The 12,513-nt window shown below is 43.0% G+C and overlaps 1 protein-coding gene across 6 annotated transcripts in view; it reads left to right on the top strand.

Annotated features, from left to right (window-relative positions):
* LOC309485168 (uncharacterized protein) overlaps positions 1–12,513 on the top strand; it is a 42,649-nt gene that overhangs the window by 13,681 nt on the left and 16,455 nt on the right. For all 6 annotated transcript variants that reach the window (XM_082151838.1, XM_082151840.1, XM_082151841.1 and 3 more), the window contains exons 4-8: positions 4,427–4,798; positions 4,874–4,948; positions 11,518–11,889; positions 11,973–12,059; positions 12,406–12,489. In XM_082151838.1, coding sequence (XP_082007964.1) covers positions 4,427–4,798; positions 4,874–4,948; positions 11,518–11,889; positions 11,973–12,059; positions 12,406–12,489 — 990 coding nt within the window. The remainder of the gene's footprint in view (positions 1–4,426; positions 4,799–4,873; positions 4,949–11,517; positions 11,890–11,972; positions 12,060–12,405; positions 12,490–12,513) is intronic.

Below are 12,513 nucleotides of genomic sequence, written 5' to 3'. Positions count from 1 at the left end.
GGGCCTGGTCCAGTGGAGTTCCTATCGAAGACATTCGTACCGCGGCCGGCTGGTCCGCTCTGTCCACATTTGCAAGATTCTATAACCTAGAGGTTCCCGCTCTGCAGGCATGAGTTCTCTCTATCTGAGGCCCTGGCTCCTCGGACCCAGGCCCATGTATAACTCAGGCACATCCTGCAGTGGCTTTGCACTATCTATGTGTGTATGATGTTCTAGGCTCCTGGCTCTTTTGACCCAGTCCTATGTATAACTTGGTGGCCCTTGTGCTTCACTATACAGTGTGTATCATTCTGGCCCGACATTCTGGTCTATGATATGCAGACTACTCTGTTATAAGTCCCGGGGCTCCCTGGACACCTTCAAAGTAGTCACCGGTGAATAGCACAGCGTTTTAAAATGGGTTCCCACAGCGTTTGCAACGCAGTACGAGAGAACGTTCTCGTAAGGGAACGTACTTGGTTACTTACGTAACCTCGGCCACCACCATGCTTCACTGTTGAGACTGTATTGAACAGGTGATGAGCAGTGCCTGGTTTTCTCCACACATACCGCTTAGAATTAAGGCCCAAAAGTTCTATCTTGGTCTCATCAGACCAGAGAATCTTATTTATCACCATCTTGGAGTCCTTCAGGTGTGCTTTCTTGTGTCTTGCACTGAGGAGATGCTTCCGTCGGGCCACTCTGCCATAAAGCCCCGACTGGTGGATGGCTGCAGTGATGGTTGACTTACTACAACTTTCTCCCATCTCCCGACTGCATCTCTGGAGCTCAGCCACAGTGATCTTTGGGTTCTTCTTTACCTCTCTCACCAAGGCTCTTCTCCCCCGATAGCTCAGTTTGGCCGGACGGCTCTAGGAAGGGTTCTGGTCGTCCCAAACGACTTCCATTTAACCCTCTGGAGTCTGAGCGGTTTTTTGGGCCCTGGGGGTGTTCTGACATGCTCTGACATTTGTGCTTTTTTCAGTTGCTTATAAACATATTAATGGCAAAGGTGTAAATTCACTCTATATAGCACAAACAGGACTACAATAATATGTGAGCCACATGTATGTACATGTTTTCATTTTTGAGAGAATAATGTTTATGCGTGGTTATCGAAAAAACTAAAAATTAAAGTTTTTGAAATAAGGCCACAAAACACATAGTAAATATGTGGCAATAAGACTTTTGACTAATGGATGTCCTCGCCTAGAGTTTTTTCTTCAAAATTATGTGAAAATAGTCTTGCTTTATCGTTCACATAAAACCATACATTGATTTAAATTGATGTAAAACAGGTTTTGCTTGGAAAGCCAATATGCGAGGGGGCGTGAACGAGGAGTGGTTTACACCTTAGAATACACCCACTCTGCATAATTAGCCATTCATTCAGGTGTGACACTGACTGAGCCACAATGCAAGGACAAAAGATATATTTAGAAGAAGACTTATATTGACCATTTAAGATTTTGCTTACATCTATCTTGTAAATATGTTTTGCTATTTTATTAAAACGGTTACAATTACAACAATAATTACAATTTCAACAATATTTCAAGTGTACTCTTTCTTTGTAAAAAAAAATGATTATAGGCCTACATTTTATCTATGTATTCATTAGTTTGAATATAGCCAACATTGGAACAGCTAACATCTTAGTTGATGACTTTATTTTTGACAAAAATAGTATTTTATATATAGAAATTGCTAAACAAAAGCTTATTTGATGTGGCAGTATATTCTACAGTAAAAACTGTACCCAAATCTAGTCAACAAAATGTTGTCTTTCATATTTCGTCTGACTGTAACGTTGTTTTCATGAAATATTAGGGCATATTGTTAATTTGCAGTTTAATACGTTGCTTATACAAATAGCCTACATTTTATTTCAACATTCAGTCGATTTTTTACTCATCTCAGTATAGCAATACAGTTTGCTAAAACATCATCATTCATTCACACACGCGATTTAAATTTAAACGGTCTTTGCCAGCTGTGGTAAACAGCGCGCATCTCTGCCGTTTATTCATTCATAAACAGAAACCCACGTGAAGAAATTCACGTGAGAAGGAAAAAACTTACTAGTATTCCGCAGCTCGCTCCTCGATATACCCGCACTTCTGAGGAACATTTTCCATTAGTAGCCTATTATTCCTCACAGCGCTGCAAGACGGTGTAAACCAGTAATGATCTAAATAAACTTTTCTCGAGCTGATGGGGGCGTTCACAGGATTGCCTCAACCATTTGCGTTTGAATAGCGCGCGCTCTCCGTGGGCGGAGTCACATTACATCTGAATTAGCTGTAATTAGGTCGACTGGAATCGCTCTCTTTTAATACAGATTTCACAAGATGACAATATTTGTTTTTTATATAAATTACTTCATTTAAAATAAGAGAATTCAAGCTTCATGCCTGTGTGTCTGTATGCCTGTTTGACTGAGTATTCGCTCAGTTATTGTTCATTTTCGGACGCGTTTCAGAATGGACTACACTGGCAGAGAGAAGGCAGAACTCGCTTCGTGTTTATTTTTCTTTATTTGGCAAAAAGCACAACACTTTGTTTTTATTGTGAGTATACACAAAAATAATACACATTTAACAGAATCGATTGATGTATGAAACTCCTATGGAAAATCAAAGTCAACAGAGTATTTATGAGTTTCTTTTACACTAATAAAAAAAAAGCGAGCTGGTATCGCCGGCGATACCGTAGACCTCAGGGGGTTAAGGATAATGGAGGCCACTGTGCTCTTAGGAACCTTAAGTGCAGCAGAATTTTTTTTGTGACCTTGGCCAGATCTGTGCCTTGCCACAATTCTGTCTCTGAGCTCTTCAGGCAGTTCCTTTGACCTCATGATTCTCATTTGCTCTGACATGCACTGTGAGCTGTAAGGTCTTATATAGACAGGTGTGTGGCTTTCCTAATCAAGTCCAATCAGTATAATCAAACACAGCTGGACTCAAATGAAGGTGTAGAACCATCTCAAGGATTATCAGAAGAAATGGACAGCACCTGAGTTAAATATATGAGTGTCACAGCAAAGGGTCTGAATACTTAGGACCATGTGATATTTCAGTTTTTCTTTTTTAATAAATGTGCAAAAATGTCAACAATTCTGTGTTTTTCTGTCAATATGGGGTGCTGTGTGTACAATAATGAGGAAAACATGAACTTAAATGATTTTAGCAAATGGCTGCAATATAACAAAGAGTGAAAAATTTAGGGGTCTGAATTCTTTCTGTACCCACTGTATATTATTAGGCTACGTTTATTGAATAAATATATATCTTATTATTTTAACATATTTTATTCTACAATAATCAACAAAGTTAAAATCTTGAAACGATTGTTTTCCTTTACTATTTCCTTTACTTTTAATACACACCATTTATTCACACCCTAAAGCTCATTCACACATTATTTGTCCCTTTCAAGCTGCACTTCCTCAACACAATTAAAAACAATAACTTTAAAACTATCCTATCCATAGATCTCTGCGATTCACTTCCTCAAAACGAGTGGTATAGGACTTAACTTACCCGAGCAGATTTCGTTAAATTTATAACGAAACGGTAACCATAAGCTAAACTTCATCTGTGCGCATGCTATATACTTATCATCCTTCAAGGCACTCTTGATAAATAACCACAGATCTACCACTGATATCCTTTATCAGTAAATACAAATTCTTGTGCCAAACCAGCAGTACTAGTATTCATAAAATCCACACCGGATTATATAAATACTAGCAGACACTATCGGGAGCTCCTCCGTGCTATTACATTCATCACAGACAATGCATGCAATTATTTCTGAAATCAGGGATCCCTTTTCTAATTTTTTCTTTTAAATTCTTGAAATTTGAAGAAGCTTTTTTTAAGTCCCTTACCGTTACAGGCAAATGTCTGGGCGAACCACACAAACTTAAGCACAAACTGCTTACCTGTGGCCACTTTGTTTGTTTGTGTCGCTCGTCCAGAGAAGCCCGCCGCGGTTCGTCACCAGCTCTTAAGCCAAGTCCCATCTGAGGTGCCAATTGTTATGGTTTCAATCTTTTTGAGAAATCACTTCACAGAGATCTTTGATGCCAGAAATATTAGACTTTATTTCACAAATAGAGCCGAACATGTCCTCTGCAGAAAGACGCGCTCCAGATCAATGGTCCGCGTCACACATCCTTGTCCAAAATTGTTTATATATTCTATAGATATTTTGAGAAATATTTTGTACCATGTGACATTACTGAAATAGAATTATCTGTTGTATCAGCATTCTGTCCTTCAGGTTTCCAAAGTCAAACCCAACACACAGCAAGGAAATAATAGTATACAAATATTTAGCTAAATTACTTATTTTCTTAATAATAAAATCTTCAACAGTAGCATTGAAATATGAATTTACGGTACAAATATTTAAAAACATTATTTTAATGTTTCCATAACAGCGGACCCCTGCAATAACTACAAAGTTCTGAATGATTCATGGAGAGCCACCAACAATCAATATCCCTCTGAAATAATGTGTGACTGTGAGGTCAGCTGGAACGGCTGGTACCGACTCTTTTTTGATGGCCAGAGCGTTCAGATGCCAGACACATGTGTTGATCAGGACAGCTGTGGCACTCATGCTCCACTGTGGCTGAACAGAGGACATCCAACAGTTGAGGATGGAGTGGTCACTCGAGATGTCTGTGGACACTATGACAATGACTGCTGCGCTTTTCAGTCCAATCCCATTAAAGTCAAAGCCTGTCCAGGAGATTATTATGTCTATGAGTTTGTGAAACCATCTTTCTGCTATTTAGCTTACTGTGCAGGTAAATATATTATTTTTTATTTTTTATTTTTATTTTTTTACTTAAGTCATAATTGCATTATTTTACTTTTTTCAGATGTAAGGAACATCAACATCACCTATACCATCTCAACCTCAGCTATAGAAATGACATCCGTGGCTATTACAAGTGGTAATGTGATGTTTTTTAAATGTTTCTGAAGTATTTTTGTTCAGATTAGCAAACCTATGCAGTCAGACCAGATCCAAGTTTTGACTGCATGTAAAGTATATGTGTGTAATGTGCAGCTGTGATTTTGATTCAGGTTTGCATAATTACTATTAGAGAGTTGTTTGCAGAATATAAGTGCAGATGCATTGTTTTCAATCACAAAAGTAAAAAAGGGTCTGGGGAAACGAATTGGAGCAATGTAGAAATATTCCAAAGATGTGCTTGAGTACATATAAAATCCCTAAAATCACAAATTCAAACTAATTGATTTCTTAAGTATTCATCTCCTTTAATGTGAGAAAAAATAAATAGTACGTATTAAAGAACACTTGTGAGCTGGTGAGTCAGTAATTTGGCATAATTTACATCATGAAGAAAAAAATAACTTTTAGTAGCTTTCCAAGGCATGGATACAAGAATGTTTCCAAATCACTGGACTCTTGTAACGATAAACTGGACGGAAGCAAATGCAAGTGCAAAGATGTATTTATTAGATAACAAATACTCATGGTAAAGACAGATCGATGCAATAGTAACTCCAGCGCTGAATGCAGTCTCTCATAGGGGGAAGCCGATGATCAGGAACACAACAGCAGGAGAGCGTGACGCAGGGACTGAGACAGGCAAATCCTATGGTGCAGAGTGAAGGTGATGGTGAATCCAGGGTGAGATCAGAGGTGAAGTAATCCAGAGTCCAGCACACAGGAAACACGAGGGAACAGGCACGAAGACAGGATACTCAAACAACAATCTGACAACATGAGACAGGAGAGAGGGCATTAAATAAGCTGCTTAGATGACATACAGCTGCCGCTGATCGGGATGATTGGCGGCCACGCCCACCCAAAACAATGAACGTAACGAGACACACCCACACACGACTAGAATGAGACAGCAGATCTACCAACCGTGACAGTACCCTCCCCCCTATGAACGCCTCCTGGCGTTCCCAGACGACCCTACCTGCCGATTATAGTCATCGATGAGGGAGTGATCCAGGATGTCTCGAGCAGGCACCCAACTCCTCTCCTCCGGACCGTAACCTTCCCAGTCCACCAAGTACTGGAATCCACGTCTCCTCCGTCTCGAGTCCAAAATACGATGTAGCGAATATGTAGGTTCCCCATTTACGAGTCACAGCGGGGGAGGAACCGGGGCAGGCGGATTAAGATGAGAATGAAACACGGGTTTTATTTTAGAAACGTGAAAGGCGGGATGAATTCTCCTTTATGCTGGAGGAAGGTTGAGGCGGATTGTCACCGGACTAATGATCTTGGTGATAGAAAACGGGCCAATAAATTTAGGAGCAAGGCTATTAGAAATGGAGCGGAGAGGAATGTTCTTAGTAGAAAGCCACACTTTTTTACCAGCAACGTATATGGGTGGCCTAGACCGGTGGCGATCGGCTTTAGCCTTGGTACGTGCCCCCACCTGTAGTAGAGTCTAGCGGGCTCTAGTCCAAGTGCGGTGACACCTCTGGACGAAGGCGAGAGCGGAAGAGACCGCGACTTCCAGGCTCGGAAAAATAGGTGGCTGGTACCCTAAACTACACTTAAACGGAGAGAGGCCCGTAGATGACACTGGTAACGAGTTATGGGCGTACTCCACCATAGAAAGTTGTTGGCTCCAGGATGAAGGATTCTTGGAAACCAAACATCGCAACATTCTCTCTAAATCCTGGTTGGCTCGCTCGGACTGACCGTTGCTCTGGGGATGATAACCCGAAGACAGACTGACTGTAGCTCCTAATAATCTACAAAACTCTTGCCAGAATTTGGACACAAACTGAGAACCCCTGTCAGAAACCACGTCCATCGGGAGGCCATGTAACCAAAAGACGTGATCAATTACAGTAACCGCTGTCTCCTTGGCTGAGGGTAATTTGGGCAAGGGAATGAAATGTGCCGCCTTCGAGAACCGATCCACTACGGTTAAAACAACCGTCATGCCTTTAGAGGGTGGGAGGGCGGTGACAAAATCTAGCGCAATGTGGGACCAGGGTCTCGAAGGGACAGACAGCAGTCGAAGTTACCCATCAGGAGGTCGGTTAGACGTCTTACCAACGGCACAGACCGAGCAAGCCAAAACAAAATCGTGAATGTCGCGAGCCATTAATGGCCACCAAAACCGTTGCTTTACTAAGTGACTAGTGCGACTTACCCCTGGATGACAAGCCACGTTGGAGCAATGACCCCATCGAATGACGTCGGTCCGTTACCCCTCCGGAAACAAACAACCGATTCGGTGGGCAACCGGGCGGAGGCGTTACCCCTTCTAAGGCTGTCTTGACCTTCGATTCGACCTCCGATACGAGTGTGGAGATAACTACTTTCTCAAGGTAAAATGCACTTGGGAGTAACCGGGCGTTCGGATGGATCAAAAATACAAGATAAGAAATCGGGTTTGATGTTTTTGGAACCCGGGCGGTACGAGAGAGTAAAGTCAAAACGTCTGAAAAAAAGTGCCCACCGAGCCTGCCTGGAGTTGAGTCTTTTGGCAGATCTAATATATTCAAGGTTCTTATGATCGGTCCAAACGATAAAAGGTACCCCCGACCCCTCTAACCAATGATGCCACTCCTCCAACGCTAACTTGACGGCCAACAACTCTCTGTTACCAATGTCATAGTTACGTTCGGCAGGTGATAAACGCGCAAGGGTGCATCTTGTCGTCTGAGGAAGCGCGTTGGGAAAGAACTGCACCTACCCCCACCTCTGACGCGTCGACCTCCACCACGAACTGACGTATGGAATCAGGGGCGATTAGGATGGGAGCCGAAACGAAGCGGCTCTTGAGGTTAGCAAACACAGCCTCAGCTGTATCTGACCACCTGAACATCGTTCTGGGGGAGGTCAAGGCAGTCAGAGGTGCGGCTAGTTGGCTGAAGTTGCGAATGAAACGCCGATAGAAGTTGGCGAACCCCAGAAACCGCTGTAGGGCCTTACAGGAATCTGGACTTGGCCAATCTATCACAGCTCTAACCTTGTCAGGATCCATGCGCACTCCCTCAGAAGAGAGGATGTAACCTAGAAAAGAAACAGACTGTGCATGAAAATTGCATTTCTCCGCCTTGACAAAAAGCCCATTCTCTAGGAACCTCTGAAGCACTCGTCTGACGTGTTGAACGTGTTCCTGAAGAGACGAAGAAAAAAACCAATATGTCATCCAGGTAAACATATATGAACTGATCAACCATGTCTCTCAACACGTCATTGACGAGTGCCTGGAAAACCGCTGGGGAGTTGGAAAGGCCGAAAGGCATAACCAAGTATTCAAAGTGCCCCCTGGGGGTGTTGAACAAGGTTTTCCATTCATCCCCCTTCCTGATGCGAACCAAATGATAAGCGTTACGTAAATCCAATTTTGTGAAGATGGACGCTCCCTGCAACCTCTCGAAAGCTGAAGACATCAACGGCAAAGGATACGTATTCTTTACCGTGATGTTGTTCAGCTCTCGGTAATCAATACAAGGTTGCAGAGAGCCGTCCTTCTTACCCACAAAAAAGAACCCCGCCGCCGCTGGAGAAGAGGAAGGTTGGATGAATCCGGTCGCTAAAGAATCAGAAATATATTTCTCCATGGCCTCCCTCTCAGGGACAGAAAGAGAGTAAAGCTTACCCTTAGACGGAGACATACCTGTCACTAGATCTATAGCACAGTCATAGGGATGATGCGGAGGAAGAGAAGCAGCCCGAGACTTTCTGAACACTTCCTTCACCGCGGGCACGTTTGACAAAATCCACTGCTTTCTCCTGTAACACAGAAACAGATACAGACGGACACGCAGATACAAAGACAGGACCCATGGCAGGATTCGCTCCACATCAACACAGAATTATAACCCCAGTCCACACGGGGGTTGTGCTTCACCAGCCAAGGGTGTCCCAACACAATAGGTGCCACCGGGGAGTCCATGAGGAGAAAGGGAATGGTTTCTGTATGGTTGCCGGAGGTGATGAGAGTTATAGGATCTGTAGAGAGTGAGATGTTGGGAAGATGTTGACCGTTTAAAGCACTGACCGAGATCTGGTGAGGAAGAGACGAGATGGGGAGGTGTAACTCGTGTGCTAGGTGAATGTCCATGAAGTTCCCCTTGGCCCCGGAGTCCACAAGTGCTTGGCAGGTGTTTGTCTTGTTGTTGGCCCATATCAGTCTTACCGGAAGGAGGGTAGATGGTGAGGACTTCCCGGCAGAGATCTCACCCGATAGTAGCCTCAACTTTACTATCGGGCTTGCTCTTTTACCGGGCATGAGTGTAGAAAGTGTCCGCGGCCACCACAGTAAAGGCAGAGTCCCTGGGATCTCCGCCTTTCCCTCTTCTCCCGGGAAAGCCGGGCTTCTCCCGACCTGCATGGGCTCGTGATCGATGGGACTGACCGTGTTCTCTTCCCCGCCGCCTCCGTGGGTGCGAATGGAGTGAACGTGTTGGTCCAACTGGTTGATGCGAGCGTCCACCCGCAGCGCCAGATCGATAAGCCCGTTAAGATGAGTAGGTAGGTCCAACATGTACACCTCTCTCTGAACACGGTCGGCCAGCCCATGCAGGAACATATCCCACTGTGCTTCCTCGTTCCACTTGCAATCAGCCGCCAGGGTGCGAAACTCGATTGAATAGTCAGCCACCGAGGAGCTTCCCTGCTTTAGATCGGCAAGTCTTCTGGCAGCCTCCTTGCCCGCTACCGCCCGGTCGAAGACTCTTCTCGTTTCGGCGGCTAGTGCGTGGAACGAGGTGCAGCATTGGTCTTGGTTTTCCCACACCGCCGTCCCCCACAGGGCCGCTCTTCAGTAAAGTTAGAACGAATGCCACCTTTGATTCCTCGGTCTCGAACATTCTAGGCTGTAGCGAAAAATGCATAGAACATTTGGTGAGAAACGCTCTACAAAAATTAGGCTCACCAGCATAACTCTCAGGAACAGGTAGGCGTGGTTCTGGACGATGTCCCATCTCAGGCATGACAGGGGGAACATGCGGTGTGGGCAGCACAGTGGGAGCGTCGAGAAGTTGGATCTGCTGGGTAAGCCCGGACACCTGCGTCACGAGCGCTTGGATAGCGCGTCCGGTGTTATATATACTCTCCTGCTGCTGATTCATCCTGGCGTTACTGTGATCAACGAACTCCTTAAATGTCACCGCGCTTGCTGCTTCCGTGGTTGATCAGATCGTTCTGTAACGATAAACAGGACGGAAGCAAATGCAAGTGCAAATATGTATTTATTAGATAACAAATACTCAATGGTGAAGACAGATCGATGCAATAATAACTCCAGCGCTGAATGCAGTCTCTCATAGGGGGAAGCTGATGATCAGGAAGACAACAGCAGGAGAGCGTGACGCAGGGACTGAGACAGGCAAATCCTATGGTGCAGAGTGAAGGTGATGGTGAATCCAGGGTGAGATCAGAGGTGAAGTAATCCAGAGTCCAGTACACAGGAAACGCGAGGGAACAGGAAACACGAGGGAACAGGAAACACGAGGGAACAGGAAACACGAGGGAACAGGAAACACGAGGGAACAGGAAACACGAGGGAACAGGAAACGGAACAGGAAACACGAGGGAACAGGAAACACGAGGGAACAGGAATGAAGACAGGATACTCAAACAACGATCTGACACCATGAGACAGGAGAGAGGGAATTAAATAAGCTGCTTAAATGACATACAGCTGCCGCTGATTGGGATGATTGGCGGCCACGCCCACCCGAAACAATGAACGTAACGAGACACAGCCACACAGAGACAAACACAATCTATAAGCAGATCTACCAACCGTGACAAATCTTTAGTATACAGTTTAATCAATAATTAAGAAACAATAATTAATTTAGTTTCCCATTAAGACAGTGACCCTAAATGTCAAGCCAATGGCTGAAAAACAACAATAATAATGTCATTGAGTGACCAAGTCAGAGTTCAGATCTCAATCAATTTACAGTATGGGTGGCCTTGGAAAATGTCTGTCAAATCCCAATCTCCATGCATGCAATCTGACAGACCTTGAATGGATCTGCAAAGGGGGGAAATTACAGTTGCCAGATGTGAAAAGCTGATAGAGACTCAAGACTGTAATGTTGTTTACATTTACATTTAGTAATTTAGCAGACGCTTTTGTCCAAAGCGACTTACAATTTAGGACTAAATTAAGCGAGTCATCATGAAGAGGCAAAAACAACGCAAGAAGTGCTCAAAATACGAAGCTCAGGCATTGTTCAGAGTAGCATAAGCCTGATAAGGGAGGATTAAAGGAAAAGGAAAGATTTTTTAATTTTTAATGTAATTTTTTATTGTTATTATTATGTTGTTAAAGGTGCATCTACTAAATACTGACTTAAATGGAACGAGAGCAGGCAATTATTTGTGTTTAATACTTGCCATACATTTTAGAAATTTATACAATTATGCTAGAAGTAAAAAGTTCAGTTTTGGAAAATATTTTAAAAAGTAACATTTTCGAAGAGGATGAAAAGTTTTGATTCAAGGATTTTAATATTAGGGGTAATTTATTTATTTTTATTTACAAATATAAAACAGCGGATCCCTGCAACAACTACAATGATCTGAATGATTCATGGAGAGCCACCAACAATCAATATCCCTCTGAAATAATGTGTGACTGTGAGGTCAGCTGGAACGGCTGGTACCGACTCTATTTTGATGGTCAGAGTGTTCAGATGCCAGACACATGTGTTGATCAGGACAGCTGTGGCACTCATGCTCCACTGTGGCTGAACGGAGGACATCCAACAGTTGAGGATGGAGTGGTCACTCGAGATGTCTGTGGACACTGGAGCAATAACTGCTGCTATTTCCAATCCAATCCCATTAAAGTCAAAGCCTGCCCTGGCAATTATTATGTTTATGAGTTTGTGAAACCAGATTTCTGCTCTTTGGCATACTGTGCAGGTAAATACATTTACATGTTCCCTTGTTTACATAAGTTATAATTGTATCTTTGTTAATTTACAGTGCATCAATATTTTTTTCAGATGTAAGGAACACAAACACTACCTATACAACTGTCACTCCAGAGACAATGTTAACCACAGAAATCACAACCATGGACATTACACCTGGTAATGAAATGTGCTAATTTTCCATCTGCAGGATTTATTACATGACTAGATCCATCTTAAGCATTTGTGTCTGCATATAAAGAAATAAAAAAATAAAAAAGTGAAATGTGCAGTTAGAGGTCTCTTCTGTTTATGATTTACTATTAGTAAGCAAATAGTATATATATATATATATATATGTGTGTGTGTGTGTGTGTGTGTGTGTGTGTGTGTATGTGTGTGTGTGTGTGTGTGTGTGTGTGTGTGTGTGTGTGTTTGTGTGTGTTTGTGTGTTAGTGTCTGAGTAATTATTTATTGTTTTATTATTATCAAATTTATCAAATTTGTATTGATTTTGTCTTTCCAGATATTGGGCACAATACCACTTTCTATACTACTACCACTTCAACCATAACAACTACATTTATAGATACTACAACAATGGACACTGGTAATTTAATGTGCTATGTGAAAA

This window comes from Leuciscus leuciscus, assembly GCF_965113295.1.
Source record: "Leuciscus leuciscus genome assembly, chromosome: 21".
In the NCBI taxonomy this organism is placed as follows: Eukaryota; Metazoa; Chordata; class Actinopteri; order Cypriniformes; family Leuciscidae; genus Leuciscus; species Leuciscus leuciscus.
This window is presented reverse-complemented; position numbering and strand designations above follow the sequence as displayed.